Raw genomic sequence first — 21,564 nt, forward strand, 5'->3', positions numbered from 1 at the left:
GTGAATGTACTTAATGCCACTGAATTGTACGCTGAAAAATGGTTAAATGGCAAATTTGATATTAAGTATATTTTACCACAATAAAAATACTGCAGTTGGAGTAATTTCAGAATTTTAGATAAAAATCACTCACTGAGAAATTATGTGCTTATTTTACTTATTGTGTATTACCTTGTAGCTAAGTGAGCTCTAGTTTTGAATACTTGTTTTATTTTTTATTTTTTTATTTTATTTTTTTTAAAGATTTTATTTATTTGACAGAGAGAGAGATCACAAGTAGGCAGAGAGGCAGGCAGAGAGAGAGAGGGGAGGAAGCAGGCTCCCTGCAGAGCAGAGAGCCCGATGCGGGGCTCGATCCCAGAACCCTGGGATCATGACCTGAGCCGAAGGCAGAGGCTTTAACCCACTGAGCCACCCAGGCGCCCCTGAATACTTGTTTTATTTTTATTTTTTTGAATACTTGTTTTAAATGTGATGGATTGATAGCTGGTGCTGAGAACTAAGTTCCTCATCAACATTCATGCAATATGAAGATTTATTGAGCTCTGTATGCTAAGTAGTCTGCTAGGCACTGAGGACTACAGTGGTAAACAAGATAAGACACAGTCCCTAGAGTCTCCTGGTTGCTAAGATTGGACAGAAAAAGAACAAACTTCTTATTAAGAAAAAAAGGGATTAAACAATCAGGTGACTTGTTTTCTCCTTAATGATTTCCTTTGTGGGGTGATTTTAAAATATCCTTTTTCCCCCCCTTCAGGTTGCTATGGAAACATATGACTAAATAAACGGAAGTCCATTCTGATAATTCTGATACCTGAGATGTAACTGGACTAAAGAGTGGAACAGGAAAAATTTTAGTGCCAACCTCAATTACAATGGCTACTGATTCAGGAGAGCCAGCTAGCACAGAAGATTCTGAGAAACCTGATGGAGTTTCATTGGAAGACAGAGCTCCTCAGCTTGCAGCAACTTTGACAGTGGAAGCTAGACTAAAAGAAAAAAATAGTACCTTCTCTGCTTCTGGGGAAACTACAGAAAGGAAGAGATTCTTCCGAAAGAGTGTTGAGATGATGGAAGATGATAAAGTTGCTGCATCTTCCTCCAAAGATGAGAGAATGAAGACCACAACCAATATTCCAAGAGTAGAAAAACTTCCTACAAATGTGCTAGGAGGTGGACAAGAAGTTAAATATGAACAGTGTTCAAAGGCAACTTCAGAGTCCTCAAAAGATTGTCTCAAGGAGAAAAGTGAAAAGGAAATGGAAGAAGAAGCAGAAATGAAGGCTGTAGCTACTTCTCCTAGTGGGAGGTTCCTGAAATTCGACATTGAGCTGGGAAGAGGAGCATTTAAAACAGTATATAAAGGATTGGACACTGAAACATGGGTTGAGGTTGCTTGGTGCGAGCTGCAGGTGGGTATATAATCTTCTTGGTCTTAATAAATTCCAGTTTTAGCATGCCTGGCCTTCTGAGGGGTCCAGGGTTAATACATATCATGGATTAAAATAAAATGAAAGGCTTGTCCACTACCTCCCTGAAATTATGCTCTTTTCCTAGATCCTCTTAGGAGCTCATGGCAGCCTTTTTTTCCTCCTGTTTTTTTTTTTTAATATTGTATATATTTTTAAAGATTTTATTTATTTATTTGTCAGAGAGAGCACACAAGCAGGCAGAGAGGCAGTCAGAGGCAGAGAGAGAAGCAGGCTCCCTGCTGGACAAGGAGCCCGATGCGGGACTCGATCCCAGGACCCTGGGATCATGACCTGAGCTGAAGGCAGCAGCTTAACTGACTGAGCCACCCAGGCGTCCCTTCCCCTCCTGTTTTAAAGGGGGAAAAATTTATCAATGCTTTCTTTGGAAAAATGTTCTCAATTTATTAACGTTAGGAAATCCCCAAAACTCTTGAGGTCTCATTTTGAAAACTTTTAGTAAGTTTTAGTTAGTTGCATTATTAGTTAGTTAATTGTTCTACTAAGTATTTGGGAGTGTGATACATCAGGGATGCACGATACCTCCCTTTTCTCTTTTTCTTTAAGCAAATTTTTTGGGGTTCGTATGGTGTTTTTCAGAACAGAAAATATTATGCTTGATTCTTTGATGACTTCTTTTTTTTTTTAGAAAGTATTTTTTTTGATTTTTATTTATTTGAAAGACAGAGATCACAAGTAGGCAGAGAGGCAGGCAGAGAGAGAGAGGAGGAAGCAGGCTCTCCGCTGAGCAGAGAGCCAGATGCGGGGCTCTATCCCAGGACCCTGGGATCATGACCTGAGCCGAAGGCAGAGGCTTTAACCCACTGAGCCACCCAGGTGCCCCGATGACTTTTGTTAATATAGACTTGTCCATGCTTTAAATTTACCTCAGAGAGGATCTCTGGAAGAAATAATCACCAGAACCTACTGAGGTTAGTCAACTGGAATGTGTTCACAAAGGAGAAATGAAAACAACAGGAGATTGAATTTCCTCAGTATTTGGTTCCATATTTGTGTGGTACTTTTAACTAACGAAGGACTAAATGGGGACAGAACATCATAGAAGGGGTTATAATAAGAATAGTTTTAGACAGATATAGTTCAAATATAAAGAAAACCTTTGTGACCTCAGTCAGCCCATGGAAAATGTCACTGTTCACATGAGATGCTTAAAATTAAGATTGAGTAGAGCAAGTCACTTAGTACAGGTTTTTGTTGTTATTCAGATACCTGTGGTCTCTCCATATGGATGTGGATGTAGGTGCTGTGATTTCACCCATTCTGAATTTGCTGTAGGTTGCCATTTAGATAGGTTGAAATTTAGTCCAGGTCCCTGCATTTCTAGGGAGCTTTTTGTTAAACAACATGGTTTTGAAACTTCACCATCTGTAACAGTTAGTGTTTCCTTCATATGTGGATTCCAGAGCCTATTGTCAAAGATTCATATTCAGTAAGTCTGGGGTGGAATGCAAGACTGCAATTTTAACAAGCTTTCAAAGTGCTTTGAAAGTGCTTGGCTCTCTGGAATGCAAGTTACCTAGCAGTCAAGCCATTCTAGTAGTTCTCCAAAGATGTGTGCATGTGTGGGTTTGCTTGGTTTTCTTTTCACCACCTTGTTCCCCTTTCGGAATTTTATAAGGTCTGTGTTGTAGTGCAAATATTAGGTCATGTGAACAAATAAATATCAAAATCACCTGAAATTCCACCATTTTGAGGATGCTTTTAAACGGTATATATCTTTCTGGGCTCTTTTTTTTTTTTTTTTTTCAAATGTGTACATGACTGTTTTTTTCCCCCACAAAGTGGGATTGTTACTATAAGGTTTTACAAAACCTTTTGTTTTTACTTATGAACATCTTTTCATTACCAGTAATCGTGAATTAAATTATTATTTTTAATAGATACCTTTATAAGTTATTTAATCAGTCCTCTATTATTGGACATCTAGAATTTTCTCCACTATTTCACTATTGTAAACATGGTTGTGACCAACATCCTTGTATATATAGTGAAAATTATGTACATTTTAATTTCATCTCTACATTGTGCCATTGGTAACACTCATCTTTTAGTGATACTCTGTAAATGGGGGAAATAGTTTCCATTCACTTGGTAGTAGGATACATAGTAAAAATATGTCAAGTATTTTGCAAATTGTATACTCTAGCTATGCTAAAGGATGCTTAGGTAAAACTTAAAACATTCTAGTCGTGGACCACTTAGGGAAGAGCCTTCTATCATTCACCTGTGGAGAGAGTGAAAGAGCCTGTAAGGTCTTAGTATTAAAAGTGTGGTCCCTGGACCAGCAGCATGGACATCACCTGGGAGCTTGTTAGAACTACAGGTTCTACGTCTCATCCCAGACCTACTGAATCAGAATCTGCTTCTTAGTGACATCCGTAGGTAATTTGTATGCACAGTAGTATTTGAAAAGCCCTGAAAGAAGGGACCACCAGTCTAAGAGCTAGCTGAATCAGAGGAATTCCCTTAATACACCAACATATGCTTTATATTATATCATAGATACTGATTCCTGCTGTCTGCTCCAGACTTTCCAAATCAGAATCTCTAAGAGATGGGCCCTAGGAACTTATTTTTTAAAAGTTGCCCAGGTGATTGGACACATAGCCAGATTTGGTAATATCCATGTGGAGCAAATGCTGTAAATATATAAAATACATTTTAACTTACATCAAGAACAATTGCAGTTTTTGTCAGAATTGGTGGACTTAATTGATACAATTTTTAGACATCACTTCATTTTCTGCATATTTGGAATTAGGAAAAACATGAATATTATGCAGTTTGTAATGTATAATTTCTCATATTTTTTTCACAAAGTCATCTTTGTTACATAATTAAACAATTTTGTAGAAAAACATCCCAGTCAATAATTTAAATGTTTAAAGTATTCCAAATTCTTCTCCACTCTTTGCTTATATGTGTGTGTGTCTGTGTGTATAATATATAAAATTAGTATGTCCATACTTTTGTTATCAATTTGATATGTATTTTCTATTTGTTAACTTCACTAAAATATTTATATTTTATTGCATTCATGTCACCTCTTGCTTAAATCTGCTTCCCTGAAATTAGGCAGTTCAATTAAAAAAATTTTTTTTGCATGTTTGATTTAACAGCTTAACAAAGGACTTTTATACCTTTTTCTCTTGATGACATTTTCCCCCCACTGTGGATATTTGAGCCTTGTGTAACGGTTGTTAAAAGCTCCATATCCATTTGTTTAGAATACATTGACCTTATGGCAGTGCAAAGAACCAGGAGAGAGAGATTTTACTGCTGATATTTGACTTTGAGGATGTTAAACAAACCCTTTGATGATGTAGGTCTGATTTAGGATTTGGCTGTAAATGTCTGCATTTCAACAGTTTGTCATATTTTATGGTTTCCATAACTTTATCTATGCACTAGTGGGAAGGCTGACCGATTGTTCTTTCTAAAGAATTTGCTAAACTACTTGGTAAATTGGTAATTTACTGTGAGTGAGGGTTATCAGTCTTAAGTGCTGTTTGGAAGACTGTTAGTTTATGATGTTGAAAGACCTGGTCAGATGTTACTGAAAGGCTTGTTTAGTAACCCCCTAGAAGGAGTCAGTCACAAAAATTTGTAGTATTTTCTTCCCCTACCAGCTTGAGAATCAACAGCACTGTTCTTTTACACATGGAAACATAACCAGTTTTTGCTTTACTCTAATTTGGAAAAAATACTTCCACTAGTGCATTTGTCATTTGTTTTCTTGATGGAATTGAGTTTTCATATAATGGGACTATTTTCCAAATAAAGGGACATCATAGATATCTGAAAATTTTTTTGTTATTTGACTGTTTCTAAAATGTATTTGAGTGTTATAATAAGCTTCACTGTGGGGTCAGATATGTGATTGCGTGCTTCTCAGTGTAATTAAATGGGCCTCCTTTTTTACTTTAATTTTTTTTAAAATTTTAAAATTTTAGTCACCATATAATTAACGTACAGTGTAGTATTAGTTTCAGTATAGTGTACAGTATAGTGATTCAACAGTTCATCACCTGGTGCTCATCAGGACAAGTATGCTCCTTAATCCCCATCTTCTATTTAATCCATCTCGTTACCTGCCTCCCCTCTAGTAATTATCAGGTTTTTTTTGCCTATAGTTAGTATCTGTTTCTTGGTTTTGCCCTCTTTTTTCCCTTTGCTTGTTTATTTCTTAAATTCCCTGTATGAGTGAGATCATATGGTATTTATTTTTCTCTGACTTATTTCACTTAGCATTATACTCTCTAGATCTTAATGGGCCTCCATCTAACAACTAGACATCTAGCGAGTCTGGCTATAGGGTCTGAACTGAACCAAAAATGGCACTGAAGAAGAGATTTTTTAAAAAAAGATTCAGTTGACTGTAGCGAGTTAACATGCTGAGTGAGCATTCTAATGCACTTTCTTTATAGTAGTGAATATATTCAGAGCAATGCAATGGAAGTAGCAGTCTAAAAATCTATACTTCCACACCCAAAGCACCTATCATAATTGTGGAGAAACTTCTTTCCATTTTATTTTCATTCAGCATCTAAAAGCACTTTGGGGGGGCGCCTGGGTGGCTCAGTGGGTTAAGCCTCTGCCTTTGGCTCAGGTCATGATCTCAGGGTCCTGGGATCGAGCCCCACATCGGGCTCTCTGCTCAGCAGGGAGCCTGCTTCCTCCTCTCTCTCTCTGCCTGCCTCTCTGCCTACTTGTGATCTCTCTCTCTGTCAAATAAATAAATAAAATCTTTAAAAAAAATAAAAATAAAAGCACTTTGGGGATGTATATTTTTTAATACCAGCCCTACATTTAATTGTAAAATTAGAATTAGATAATAATATGTAAGCAGTTGAATTTCCAAAAGAAAAATTAAAAAAAAGTTAGAATTTCTGTTTCTGAATAAATATTGTGGTCCAAAGTATTCACTCTGGGATACTTTTGCTCTCAAAAGTTTGTTATGGCCTTCTTGGAAATGTTTCCAATTTCTGTTTGAGCCACACAAGAAAATGCTTCATTACATATAAGCACTCCCAAAATATTGTTATTCAGTTTGATTCCCATCTTTTCATCTGACCTAGCCCTCAAAGTGGAATACTCTCACAAACAAAGAAGATTACATTGAAGGGAGGAGGGATAAGGCTTGCTTAAATATATATGTTCTTGTCTCTTTGTCTAAAAACTAGTCACATAACTTTACCAAGTATAAACCAAAGGCAGATGTTTTAATAAAATGACAAAGGGTGAGGGTGGCAAGAGACAGACTCAGTCTGGAAAATAACGTTTATTTTCTCAGTTCAGAGTTAGTTTTGAACGATCTGTTTGATATAAAAGAACAAACTGATACATCTAGTAGGCTGAATAATTGCACCCCAAGACGCCCATGTCCTAATTCCTGGAATGTAAGAATATGTTGTTACCTTACATTGTAAAAGGACTTTGTAGATGCGATTAAAGATTTTGTGGTGGGTAGACTATCCTACATTATCTGGGTGGGCCAAATGTAATCAAAGGTCCTTAGAGAGAGGAGGGATGGTCCTGGTCTGTAGAAGATCTGATGATGGAAGCAGAGGTTGGAGTGAAGTGGTTGATGGAAGTGGGCAGTGAGCCAAGGAATGTGGGAAACCTTTAAAAGCTAGAAGGAAACAGATTTTTCCCTAGAGCAATCCAGCCTTGCCAATACCTTCATTTTAGTCTAGTGAAACTCATTTAGGACTTCTGATCTCCACAAGTAGAAGATAATAAATTTGTGTTGTTTTAAACCACTAAATTTGTGACAATTTGTTGCAACAGAAATAGGAAATGAATAGAATACACACAGCTGCCATTCATTGTCCATTCATTCAACAAATGAATATTCAGTTCTATATGTGTTAGAACTGTGCTAAGTGCTAGGGACATAATGGGGAGGAAAAGCAGACACAGGCTGTATTTTCATAAAACTTACGGTAGAGGGAATTTATAGTCAGTAAGAAGGCTTGGAGATTGAAATTAGTAAAAAGATCAAAGGGCTGTTAAATATAGGTTTGTTTGAAAGAAATGGTAGGGTTGGGAGTATTGATTATCACTACAGTGATACCACTCCTTTACTACTTAGTTTTCTTTTCTTTTTTTTTTTAGATTTTTAAAGATTTTATTTATTTATTTGTCAGAGAGAGAGAGGGAGAGAGAGCAAGCACAGGCAGACAGAATGGCAGGCAGAGGGAGAAGCAGGCTCCCTGATGAGCAAGGAGCCCGATGTGGGACTCGATCCCAGGATGCTGGGATCATGACCTGAGCCGAAGGCAGCCGCCCAACCAACTGAGCCACCCAGGCGTCCCAGAAAGTTCTGGTATGCCCTTCACTCAATTTCCCCTTATGTTGATATCTTAACCAGAGAACATTTATCAAAACTTAAGAAATTGAAATTAGTGTAATAACTAATCCAGCACTTATTTGGATTTCACCAGTCTTCCTACTGATGTCCTTTTTCAATGCTTTGATACAATTTAGGATCCTGCATTGCATTTAGTTGTTACATGCTCTTAGTCCCTTCCAAACTGTGACAATTCTTCAGCCTTTCCTCTCCTTTTCATGATCTTAAAGAGTACTGCTCAATTATTTTATAGAATGTTGCTTCATCTGGGTTTGTCATATTTTCTCATGATTAGATTTAGGCCATGAATTTTGGGAAGAATACCATAGAAGTTATACAGCCTTCTCAGTGTGTCATAGCAGGGGGTACCTGAGGTTGTTTAGAGTACTGGGGATGATAACCTTGATCACTTGTTTAGGATGGTGGCTAATAGATTTTTTTCTACTGTAAAATTAATATTTTCCCCTTTGTAGATTGATAAATATCTTGGGAGTAGATACTTTGAGACTATGTAAGTATCTGTTTCTCCTCAAACTTTGCCCAGTTGTTTCGGCAACCGTTGGTGTATCTTGCCTGTAATAAGTATTACTGTTGGTGTTCAAATGGTGATTTTCTATTTCCCACGTTCCTTCTACAGTTATTAATTGGAATTACCTCTTAGTTTTATGTGGTCACTTCCTAAGTATGACTGTTAAGTTTCTGAAAGCCCAATAATTGGGAAATTTGTGGTTGAGGAACTTTAGTATATTTTAAATTATTAATAATGATATCATATACTTTGCATTCGTCAAAATTAATGTTAATCGAGCACTTGTATGAGTACCCATATAGGTACTTAATTTGAATATTTTATTTAATCTTCACAGTAATTGTATGAAGTAGAGATGATTAGTTTTCAGATGGTGGAACTGAGGTTTAAATACATTAAGTAACTTGCCCAAAAGGATAGAGCAGGGAACTGTATTCATCAATTATACATATGAAACATTTACATAGATGATTTAAGAATTTTCTCCTCATTGGTTATTTGAGCAGATCGTTCTTTTGTTTTTAATGAATTTAGATCAGTTTCATAAATGGATCCTGTTTAAAATAAAGTTCTTAATATTAAACTACTAAGGCTGAAGGGATTCTTAATAGTGACATTTAAGGACACTCCCTGGCCTGGGGCCTCTGAGGAATAATTTAATGGCTGGGTTGCCTTGGTTCAATATCTGGCCTTCATCTTCTGTCAGTGTCCAGAGGTGGTTGGAAATGTGGGCGAGACTGACTTGTGTTCATTCAAAATCCTGAATCTAGGACACGAATTTATTAATTTAGAATGAGGAGTGCATTTGGTAGGTCAAATGTTGTAGTTGGTCTGTAGGCTAGATACATGGGACACTAAATTATAATCAGAAACTGGCTTGGTAAGAATAGAGTCAGAACAAAGCAACTAGAGTTCCTGTGTATGTTCTTCTGCCAAGACAATAGACCAAGCAAATGAACTGTATGCTCAGGTCCTGCCTGGATGAGGACATCCCCTTTGTTCAATAGTACTGGAAGACAAGTGAACCTGGTTCTGTATTTGGTTCATTCCCTTTTCCATGTGCTATCTTAACTACTATTGATGAGCACTTTTTAAAAAGGTACTGATACTATTGCTGCCTAAAAGCTTTAAAATGCTAATATGACCAGGCCATAACTATTATATGCTGATTTCTTGATTAGTACTTTGGTATTACCACTTACAAATGATTGTTACCCTAGTGTGTGTTTATTTCATATAGCTTTAGTTCTGGGATGCTATACTGTCTCTTCAAGGAAAGTGGTTTGTGAATGAGGTGTCTGCAGTCATTGCTGTGAAGACTCTTTCTGAGAGGCAGAGCGATGAACTAGAAAGTACTCAGGATTCAGAATATGGCAGACCTGGGTTCTAGTGATGCCTGTGCCGTTTGGGTTTCTTGGGCAAGCTAAGCAGCTTAATTAACATTTTGGAGCCTTAGTTTTTTACTTTTTAAAAAAGAAATACAATATTTCTGATATGCAAAAGAGAATAAAGCATAACATGGAACATGTGTACATACTGCTCAGCTTGAGAAATAAAAATGTTGAGGATCAGAGATAATGATTATAAAACGTGGCACATGGTTGAGTGAACAATAAAGATAGTGATAAAATACTGAGTGGCCTCATATTTATCCAAAATACTCATTAATGGACTACTTTGTAAGTTAAGCACCATTTTGAAGCCTTCATGGTGATTTTCCTTACTTGAACAAGTTATTATACAGCTTTTGTAACACCATTGATGATTTCTTCTGTTCATGTTTGCAGAAACAGCCACGTAGCCACTGACCTGGTTATGTAGTTTATTGTTGGTGTTTGCATTAAGAGACATAGCTGATAAGGCTATAGTTTACATTTTGGAAATGGAATGCTTCTTTTTTGTTTAGTTTTTGTTTAAATTACAATTAGTTAACACAGTGTAATATTAGTTTCAGGTGTACAATAGAGTGATTCAGCACTTCCGTACAACACCTGGAGCTCATCACAAGTGTTCCTCATCACCTATTTAACCCATCTCCCCACCTACCTCCTCTCTGTTAACCATCAATTTGTTCTCTAGTTCGGAGTCTCTCTCTTGGTTTGCCTCTCTCGCTTTCTTTTTCTTCCCCCTTTGCTCATTTGTTTCGTTTTTTAAAATTCCACATATGAGTGAAATCATGTGGTATTTGTCTTTCTCTGACTTATTTCTCTTAGCATAATACTTTCTATCTGCATTCATGTCATTGCAAACAGCAAGATTTCATTCTTTTTTTATGGCTGAGTTATATTCCATTGTATTTATATTCCACTGGCAGGTTTACTTTCCACTCACTGAATTAGAAGTGGACCTTGGAAGATCTTGGCTAGCCCTTTTCGGTGGAGTTTACCTCCAGTAATATATCTGGGGCAACAGTTGTAATTTTGTAAAGTTGTTTACTCCTAATGCTGACTACTTTTGATTCCTAGGATCAAAGGATAAGATGGAGTAGTTTAGTTTGGCACGTGAAAGACTTGTATTCTACTAACTTAATCAGAAGGCATCAAAATTTATTCATTATTCTTCAGAACAGATCTGCTGATCTATCACAAGTGGATGACTTCCAGCTAATTATAGGGACAGTTAGGACTTACTTAGTTATCTTAGATTAGACAGAAAAATGTAAACACTTATTCCCAGGTCTCTTCCTTTTTTTTTTCCTAAAGATTTTATTTATTTATTTGACACACAGAGAGAGACAGCGAGAGAGGGAATACAAGCAGGGGGAGTGGGAGAGGAAGAAGCAGGCTCCCCACTGATAGGGAGCCTGATGAGGGGCTTGATCCCAGGACCCCAGGATCATGACGTGAGCTGAAGGCAGACGCTTAACGACTGAGCCACCCAGGCACCCTCCCAGGTCTCTTCTAAGTGTAGTATTCTTTGCTCTTGTTCTTTAAGTTCCTTAACTCTTTTAGCATTTTTTTAAAAAGTTCAGATATGCTTGACTTAACATTGTGTAAGTTTAAGGTGTAAAGTGTGTTGGACTGATACATTTATATATTGCAATATGATTGCCACAGTAGCCTTAGCAATTTATCGTGTCATGTGTTTATCTTTTATTTTTTGTGTGAATACAGTTAAGATTTAGTTGCTTAGCAACTTTGACGTTTATGACAGTATTGTTGACTAGTCACTATGTTGTCTATTAGATCTTCAGAACTTACTTATTTACTAGTTGTACATTTATATCCTTAAGCAGCATCTCTCAAATTCCCTCCTCCAGTCCCTGGTAACCACTGTTCTAGTCTCTGTTTTTAGAAATTCACTTTTTAGATTCCTTACTTATTTTAAAGGATTTTATTTATTTATTTGACAAAGAGAGAGTACAAGCAGGGGGAATGGCAGGGAGAGGGAGAAGCAGGCTCCCGCTGAGTAGAGTGTGGGGCTCAATCCCAGGACCCTGGGATCATGACCTGAGCCAAAGGCAGATGCTTAACCAACTGAGCCACCCAGGGGCCCCTAGATTCCACATTTAAATGATACCATGCAGTGTTTGGATCTCAGAGGGATCTCTGCCTACGCGTGATCATTGCAGCATTATTCACAATGGCCAAGATATGGAAACAACCTAGGTGTCTGTCAGCAGATGAATGGATAAAGATGTGAAGCATATATATAGACAATGAAATATTATTTAGATATACACAGTGGAATATTATTTAGCCATGAGAAAGAAGGAAACCCTGCCATTTATGACAACATGGACAGACCTTGAAGGCCTTATGCTAAGTGAGATAAGTCAGAGAAAGACAAATAATGTATGAGTTTCTTAACTCTTTTTTAAAGATTTTATTTATTTCTTTGAATGAGAGGGAGCAAAAGAGAGCGTACACAAGTAGGGGGAGGGGCAGGGGGAGTGTCTTCCTGACACTCAAAATCAAACACCAATAAACTAGGGGTGCCTGGGTGGCTCAGTGGGTTAAAGCCTCTGCCTTCGGCTTCATGATCTCAGGATCCTGGGATTGAGCCCTGCATCGGGCTCTCTGCTCGGCGGGGAGCCTGCTTCCTCCTCTCTCTCTCTGCCTGCCTCTCTGCCTACTTGTGATCTCTGTCAAATAAATACATAAAAAAAGAAGACAAAACCCACGTGTTGTTTACTAAAAACATACTTAAGACAGTGGTAAAGAAAGGTAAGATAAATGTATGAACAAGAAAGAGAAAACAGGAGTGGCAATATTAATATCTGTCACAGAAGGAAGGAAGTAAACTTAGAGCACTGAACAGGATTTTATGAAATTATTTACCTCACAGTTCAAGAAGATATATAAAAGAGCCATAGGCACAAAAAATATTTTGGTTAGTAATTTAAACTAAGAACCTGTAATAGTTTCGAGGAAAATGGATAAACATATGGCTATAGTCGGAGATTTCAGGTCCTATTATTTCAAAATAGGACTGATCTAGTAGACAAAAAGTGAATAAACACAGAAGAACTAGATAATATAGTCTACAAACTTCATTTGATGGATATATAGTACTATATATCCTTCAAAGAGAATACACATTTTTATTAAAAAGTTGGTCAAATTATGTGGCCTAAAGAAAACATTAAGTTAAATAAAGAGATTTTATATTCTGTATTCCTCAGTAAAATGAGAAATAATGAAACAAATAACTGAAAGATTTTTAACTGGAAATCAGAAATCATACTTATAGATATATTTTGGAAAGAAGAGAGAATCAAAACTGAAATTATAAACTACCCAGAAAGCGATGAAAAAGAGGACATTATGACAAAATTTGTGGGTCATTGCAAAAGCTATACCCAGAAGAAAACTTATCACCTAAAATGTCTTCATTATTAGTGAATAATAACTAGAAAGTATTTGATAATTTTGAGACATTAGGGATATAACAACAAAATAAAGCAAAATAAAGTAAGAGGGAAATAAAGATAGCTGAAATTAAGAGGGAAATAAAGATAGCTGAAATTAATAAGGATTTATAAACCTGAAAATAGGATAAATAAATTCTACTCACTTTGGCTTTCTGAAAATGATTAATGAACCTGATGAAGAAAAATAAAGAAGGCAAAAATACACGAGAGGAGAAATGACGGATTAAATATAGCCATGCTCTGGAAAGGAGTCAAAGAAGTAGAAGAGAACATTATATGCAACTTTGCCAACAAAATTTTCCCAACACTTAGTATGAAACATTTCAAATATAGAGCAAAGTTGAAAGACTTACCTAGAACATCCATTATATCCACCATCTAGATTCTACCTATAACCCTGATAATACATTTTAAATCTTAAGTAATGGATTGCTCCTAAACAAAATATAATCCAAAATGTACCCAAGAAAAAGAAAATTTGAACAGGCCAGTTATTGTAGAAAGGTGACCTAAATTCTTTTTTGTTTTTGTTAATATCGGGACAAGGAGGCATCCAGGAATATGCAATGCAGCATAGTTTATAAGAGTAAACTTGTATCAACCCAAATATCCATCAGTGGGTGAATGGATAAATTATGGTAGAACTAGATAATGAGATACTATGCAAGTTAAAATAAATAAACGGGAACTGTTATACATATCAAAGTAGATAAATAAATGTAATATCAAACCAAATAATTTGCAAAAGGAACGTAACACATGATAACCACCTCTATGAAGCTGTAAAACTATATTGCTTATGGATACAAACATATAATAAAAATACTTTTAAAATGTGCATGGATTAAAAACCTAATTCAAATAGTAGTTTCTTCTGGAATGGAAAGGAAGGGGATAGAATCAAGAAGGGATATCTAGGAGACTTCAACTATGTCTCTAATGTCTTGTTTAAAATGGAAGTAAATTTGGCAAAATGTTAAAATTCAACAGAGCTGGTTATTACACCTTATTCTTTTTGCTTTATTTTTTTTATAATTTAAAAACATAAAAGAACATTAGAAACAAGTAAATCCAGAGCTTGATATCTAGGTAACCTTTAAATGACAAGTGATTCCAATGTTAAAATTATTTAACTCCACTTAATTTCATGAAGCCAGTGTATTTTCAATATGAATCCTTATATTTGTCAAAGAAAGAAAACTATAGCCTAATCTCACATATTAATATAGAGGTTAAAATCCTTAGCAAAATATTAGCAAATATGATTCATCAGTGGATCAAAAGAATAATATGCTGGAACTAGGTAGGCCTTAAAGATTTTAAGAATAATTCTGTATTAGGAACCTATCAAGAAACCATATGATCACATTAATAGATGCTGAGAAAACATTTAACAAAATTCAACAGCCACTCCTAATTAAAAAAGTAACATAGGAATGTAAGTTCAGCGTGTTAAAGTATTCGCAAAAACAAAAACAATGGACGTTGTAAGCTGTGAGAATAAAACTTTTTATTAAAATACAATAAAAGGCAGTGATAACTGTTACATCATTATTTTTTTCAATATTTTGAATGTCTTAGCAAAATCGATAAAAAAATAAACAGGTCCATCCATGTTGTCTCAAGTGGCATTATCTAACTTTTTATGGCTGCATAATATTCCAATGTAAATATATATACCCATCTTCTTATCCATTCCTCTATTGATAGACACTTAGGTTGCTTCCATATCTTGGCTGTTGTAAATAATGTTGCAGTGAACATATGGGTGCATATATAGTTTTGAATTAGTGTTTTAATTTGGGAATTATTGGATCATATGTTATTTCTATTTTTAATTTTTTAAGGAACCCCCATACTGTTTTCCAGAGTGGCTGCATCAATTTACCTTCCTTCTAACAGTATGTGAGGGTTCCTTTTTTCCCACATTCTCACCAGCACTTGTTATTTCTTGTCTCTTTGTTTATAGCCATTCTGACATCTCAGTGTGATTTTATAGCCATTTTGACATCTCAGTGTGACATTTCAGTGTGATATCTCAGTGTGATTTTGATTTGCATTTCCCTGATGATGAGTAATATTGAGCATATTTTTATGTCTGTTGGCCATCTGTATGTCTTCTTGGGAAAAATATTGGTTTGGATTCTTTAGCCATTTTTTAAAAGATTTATTTATTTTAGAGAGAGAGAGAGCACAAGGAGAGCAGGGGAAGAGAGAGAATCCCAAGCAGACTCCCTGCTGAGTGTGAAGCTGGACACGGGGCTTGATCTCATGACCCTGAGATCATGACCAGAGCTAAAATAAAAAATTGGGTGCTTAACTGACTGAGCCACCCAGGCACCCCTCGCCATTTTTTAAATCTCATTTTTGGGGGGGGGGTGTTGAGTTATATGAACTCTTTATATATTTCACATATTAACCACTTATTAGATATAACATTGACAAATATCTTCTCCCATTTAGTAGATTGACTTTTTTATTGATGGTTTCCTTTGCTGTGCAGAAGCTTTTTATTTTGATGTTGTCCCAATTGTTTACATTTTTGTTTTTGTTTCTCTTCCATTAGGAGACATATCTAGAAAAATGTTGCTATGGCCAATGTCAAAGGAATTACTGCATGTGTTCTCTTTTAGGATTTTTATGGTTTCAGGCTTCACATTTAGGTCCTTACTCCATTTCGAGTTTATTTTCGTGTATGGTGTAAGAAAAGTCTGTTTTCATTCTTTTGCATGTAGCTGTCCAGTTTTCCCAGTACCATTTATTGAAGAGACTGTCTTTTTCTCATTGTATATTCTTGCCTCCTTTGTTATAGATTAATTGACCATAGAAGTGTGGTTTTATTTCTGGGTTCTCTGTCCTTTTCTGTTGACCTATGTGTCTGTTTTTGTGCCAGTGCTATACTGTTTTGATTACAACAGTTTTGTAGTACATCTTGAAATCTGAAATTGTGATACTCCCAGCTTTATTTTTCTTTCTTAAGATTTCTTTGGCTATTTGGGGTCTTTTATGGTTCCATAAAAAATTTTAGGGTTTTTTTGCTCTCGTTCTGTGAAAAATGTTGATGGTATTTTGATGGAGATTGCATTGATATGTAGATCATTTGGGTGGTATGAGCATTTTAACAATAGTAATTCTTCCAATCTGTGAGCATGGAATGTTTTTCCATGTTTTTGTGTCATCTTCAATTTCTTTCATCAATGTTTTATAGTTTTCGGTGTATAAGATCTTTCACCTCCTTGATTAAATTCATTCCTGGGTATTTTATTCTTTTTGGTGCAATTGTAAATGGAATTCTTAATTACTCTTTCTACTATTTTATTATTAGTGTATAGAAATGCTACCATGAAATTGTTATTTTTTAAAAATACTATTTACAGTAGCACCAGAAAAATACTTAAGTGTATATAAAGTATGTGCATTATCTGTATGCTGAAAACAAAAAAAAAGTAAAATCAAAGAAGATCCAAATAAATGGATTGGTTGATTGGAAGACTTAATATTAAGATGTCAATTTTCTCCATATGACCTACAAATTCAAGACAATTACATCAAAATCCCAGTGGGAATATTTGTAGTTGTTGACAAGCTGATTTTAAAATTAATATGGAAAGGCAGGAACTGGAATAGCTAAAACAATTTTGATAAAGAAGTTTAACGAATTCATGTTAACTGATTTTTTAGACTTACTCCAAGGTTACAGTAATTAAGACATGTTTGGTATTGGCAAAAAGATAGACACATAGGTAAGTGGGACAGAAGAGAATTTGGAAATAGACCCAAACAGATATGGTCAAGTGATTTTTATTTTATTTTGTATTTTATTTTTTTGGAAGATTTTATTTATTTATTTGAGAGAGAGAGATATAAGCAGGGAGTGGGAGAGGGAGAAACAGACTCCCCGCTGAGTGGGGAGCCCAATGTAGGGCTTGATCTCAGGACCCCCGGGATAATGACCTAAGCTGAAGGCAGACGCTTAACCAGCTGAACCACACAGCTGCTCCCTGGTCAAGTGATTTTTGAAAACGATAGAATGGCAATTCAGCATAGAATGGATGGTCTTTTCAACAAAAGGTGCTTGAGTAATTATACATGCATACTAAAAAAAAAATGAACCTCCACCTAATTTTCACATGTTATACAACATTTAACTCAAAATAGATCATAGACCTAAAAATGTAAAAAACCTTCTTCTCTAGAAGAAAACCTGAGAAAATCTTTTTCACTTTTGGTTAGGCAAAGAGTTCTTGGATATAACAATGAATACATGATCTATAAAAGTAGAAAATCAATAAATTGGAGTTCGACAAACTTAAAATATTTTGTGTTATGAACGACACTGTTAAGAAAATGAGAAGATAATCCACAGAGTGGCAGAGAATATTTTCAAATCTCATACGTGACAAAGGACTTGCATCCAGAATCTATAAAGAACTCTCAAAACTCAACAATAAGATAAAACAACCTAATTAAAAAATGGATTAAAGATTGGAACAGACATTTCAGCAAAGAAGATAGATGTATAGCAAGTAAGCACACAGAAAGATGCTCACCCTCATTAATCATTAAGGAAATGAAAATTAAAACCATAATCTGATACCCCAGTACACCTATTGGAATGGCTAAAAACCAACCAAATGAAACAAAATCCTGACAGGACCAACTACTAGTGAGGATAATGTGGAGAAAATCTAATACATTGTTGGTGAGAATACAAAATGGTAGAACCATTCTGGCACTCTCAGTTTCTTACAGAGTTAAACATACCATATGACCCTTCAATCCCAGTTGAGACATTTATCCAAGAAAACCTACATTCACGCAAACAGTTGTACATGAATGTTTATAGTAGTTTTATTTGTAATTGCCCCAAACTGGAAAGTACCCAAATGTTTTTCATCTGGGAATGGATAAACATATTGTGGTACATTCATAGGTGGAATACTAGTCAACAATTAAAAGCAACAGACTATTGATAGAACAATATATGGATCAATCTAAAAGACATTGTGCTAAGTAAAAGATGCCAGACTCAAAAGGCTATGTATACTTCTTCCCATTTATAGGACTTTCCAGAAAAGGCAAAATTATAGGAATAATAAATAGATGAATAGTTTCTGGAGTTTAAGGGTACGAAGAGGGTTTGACTAGAAATGGATGGTGCAAAGGAATTTGTGTGTGTGGGTGGGGGGAGGGTGGAATCAATGGAATTGTTCTGTGTGTAATTGTGGCAGTGGTTATACACTTTATGCATTTGTCGAAACTTAAGGAACTATACATCAGAAAGAATCTGTTTTACTAAGTGATTTTTAAATAAATTAAAATTAAATATGTGGTTCAGGAAAAAATAAGCTAAGAGAGTATCAGGTCTTTCTCCTCGCTCTCCCTCTCCCCCCAACAAACCTTACTGGAACTCTGGACAAATGGAAAGATACACACCATGTTCTTAGATGGCTTCCTAGTTACAGTTTTCTCCAAATTAATGTCTGTATATTTGCTATAAGTCCAATTATATTCCAAGTGATTCTTTTGTTTTAATTGGAAAAATGATCTTAATGTTTATATAGAACATAAAGAGATGAGAAAGCCAAGAAAATAATGAATACGGAAGTGATTTGTCTTATCAGTCATTATACATACTGAAAGCCACTATCATAGGAATGGACAGATTAGTGAAAAGAAGCAGAATCCAGTATAATTAGAGACAATATACAACAAACATGTTCCTCAAGTCAGTGAGAAAAGAGTAGTTTAAGTGGTGCTAGTACAACCAATTAACCATCGAGATGAAAAGACTGCATGTACAGGAAACTCCAGATAGATGAGAAAGTTAAATATAAAAAGTCTAAGGAGACTAAGCTTCAGATAGTCACATAAAAGATATTCAGTAAAGTAAGAGATACTGCTGAGTGACTATGAGGTGTACCATATAGTTAGTCATCATCTGAAGAAAAGACTCACATGCCAATCTTCTTCCTTCCAGATATAATTGCAGCTACTCATTTGCGTATCTGTCTCATCCTATATCTATGCATTTAAATATGTAATAGAAAATAAAGCATTGTTGAGGATGGGTTTTTTTATGTACAAATTATCATCTTGTAATTTTTTCCGAGTGCTTTTTATTTCTCAGCAGAATGTCTTAGATATCTATCCACATTAGTATACATAGATCTTCCTCATTCTTTTAACTTGTTATTTGGCTATAACCCACATTTAGCCCATTTGATCCTGGGCAGGTTACCTAACCATCTTAACCTCAGTTTCTTCATTTGCAAAATGAAGATGACAGTAATGCCTATCTTAAAGGATTGTTGTAGGACTAAATGTATCAATATATTAAAAAATTTAGAGCAGTACCTGGCATATAATAAACTTTATTATTGACATTTTAGTTGTTTCTAATTTTTCACAATTACAATCCATGCTGCACTGAACATCCCTTTACATATTTCCATATACACAACAAGGAATAATGTGAATAAAGTAACCAAAAGTGAAATTGCCACAGCCCTGATGTGCTTCTTTATTAGGGTTATCATGAAGTCTTAAAAAAAAAAAACCTCTTTTTAAAAGTTTTCCCTTTTTTTCCTCTTTTAAAAAATACGTATTTATTTTAGTAATCTCTACACCCAACATGGGCCCCAAACTCATGACCCCAAGATCAAGTGTCTCATGCTCTTTTGATTGAGCTGGCCAGGAGCCCCTTAAAGTTTTTCTTTATATTCCAGTTACTTAACATACAGTATAATATTATTGGTATGCAGTATAGTGATTCAGCACTTCCATATAACACCAGGTGCTCATCATAACCAGTGCCCCCTTAACCCCCATCACCTATTTAACCCATCCCCCACCCACCTCCCCTCTGATAAACTATCAGTTTGTTCTCTATAGTTAAGAGTCTGTTTCTTGGTTTGCCTCTCTCTCTTTTTTCCCTTTGCTCATTTGTTTGTTTCTTAAATTCCATATATGAGCGAAATCGTGTTATTTGTTTTCTCTGACTTATTTCTCTTAGCATAATACTCTCTAGCTCCATGTATGTTGTGGCAAATGGCAAGATTTCATTCTTTTTATGGCTGAATAATATTCCATTGTGTGTGTATACACACACACACACACACACACACACACACTACATCTTCCTTACCCATTCATCAGTTGATGGACACTGGGGCTGTTTCCATAATTTGGCTACTGTACATACTGTGCTATAAACATGAGGGTGCATGTATTCCTTTTATTTAGTATTTTTGGATGCTTTAGGTAAATACCTAGTAGTGTAATTGCTGGATCATAGGGGAGTCCTAGTTTTAACTTTCTGAGGAATCTCCGTACTGTTTTCCAGAGTTGCTTCACCAGTTTGTATTTGCATCAACAGTACAAGAGGGTTCCCCTTTCTCTACATCCTCATCAATGTCTGTTGTTTTCTGTGCTGTTGATTTTAGCCATTCTGACAGGTGTGATACCTCATTGTAATTTGGATTTGTATTTCCCTGATGATCTGTGATGTTGAACATCTGTGTCTCTTGGCCATCTCTATGTCTTCTTTGGATAAATGTCTACTTATGTCTTCTGCCCAGTTTTTAACTGGATTACTTGTTTTTTTGGGTGTTGAGTTTTATAAGCTCTTTATGTGGTTTATCACATATGTCATTTGCAAATATCTTCTCCCATTCTGTAGGTTGCATTTTAGTTTTGTTGATTGTTTCCTTTGCTGTGGAGATTTTTATTTTGATGAAATCCCAATAGCTTATTTTTTTTCTAAAAAAATAAAACAACCTCTTTAATGGAAGTTTTTTGTGTCTATCAAGTTACCATTTCTTCTACTCTCTTGAGTTTCATTAAAGTATATTCTATCAATGCTTTTATTATTTATCTTTAAAAAATTTAACCCTTCTCATATTTCTGATACTACTGTGGATTTGCTTATGTATTTCTTTTGTCATTTTGGTGAGATTTAGGAAGAGAAGGGAATTAATGTAATATGTTGTCAGTCATCTTGAAGTGAAAATTATACCTAAATTTTTAACTAGGCTACTTGATTATTTCTCTGTCAAAATCAAAACTTAAAATAGTTCTCTCACTCCTTCCTTTCCTACTCTCACTTTCAGAAGACAAAAATTTTTATTCTTCTTTTTCTGTTTTTTAAAAATTCAATTTAATTTTTATAGATTCAAATTTTTATTTAAATTCTAGTTATGTAACATACAGTGTAATATTAGTTTCAGGTATAGAATTTAGTGATTCATCACTTACATATAACACCTGGTGATCATCTGGAGTCTTAATTGCAGAATTTCTTTTTGCATTACATATCTTC

At 35.3% G+C, this 21,564-nt stretch overlaps 1 protein-coding gene across 1 annotated transcript in view; it reads left to right on the forward strand.

Annotated features, from left to right (window-relative positions):
• The first annotated feature begins 875 nt into the window (after window positions 1-875).
• LOC111139929 (WNK lysine deficient protein kinase 3) overlaps window positions 876-21,564 on the forward strand; it is a 121,382-nt gene continuing 100,693 nt past the window's right edge. Inside the window, exon 1 of the mRNA XM_022492343.1 lies at window positions 876-1,412. Within this exon, the coding sequence (XP_022348051.1) occupies window positions 876-1,412 (537 nt within the window). The remainder of the gene's footprint in view (window positions 1,413-21,564) is intronic.

The sequence above is a fragment of the Enhydra lutris genome, unplaced genomic scaffold (genome assembly GCF_002288905.1).
Source record: "Enhydra lutris kenyoni isolate GAN:26980312 unplaced genomic scaffold, ASM228890v2 scaffoldscaffold125, whole genome shotgun sequence".
NCBI classification, from domain to species: domain Eukaryota; kingdom Metazoa; phylum Chordata; class Mammalia; order Carnivora; family Mustelidae; genus Enhydra; species Enhydra lutris.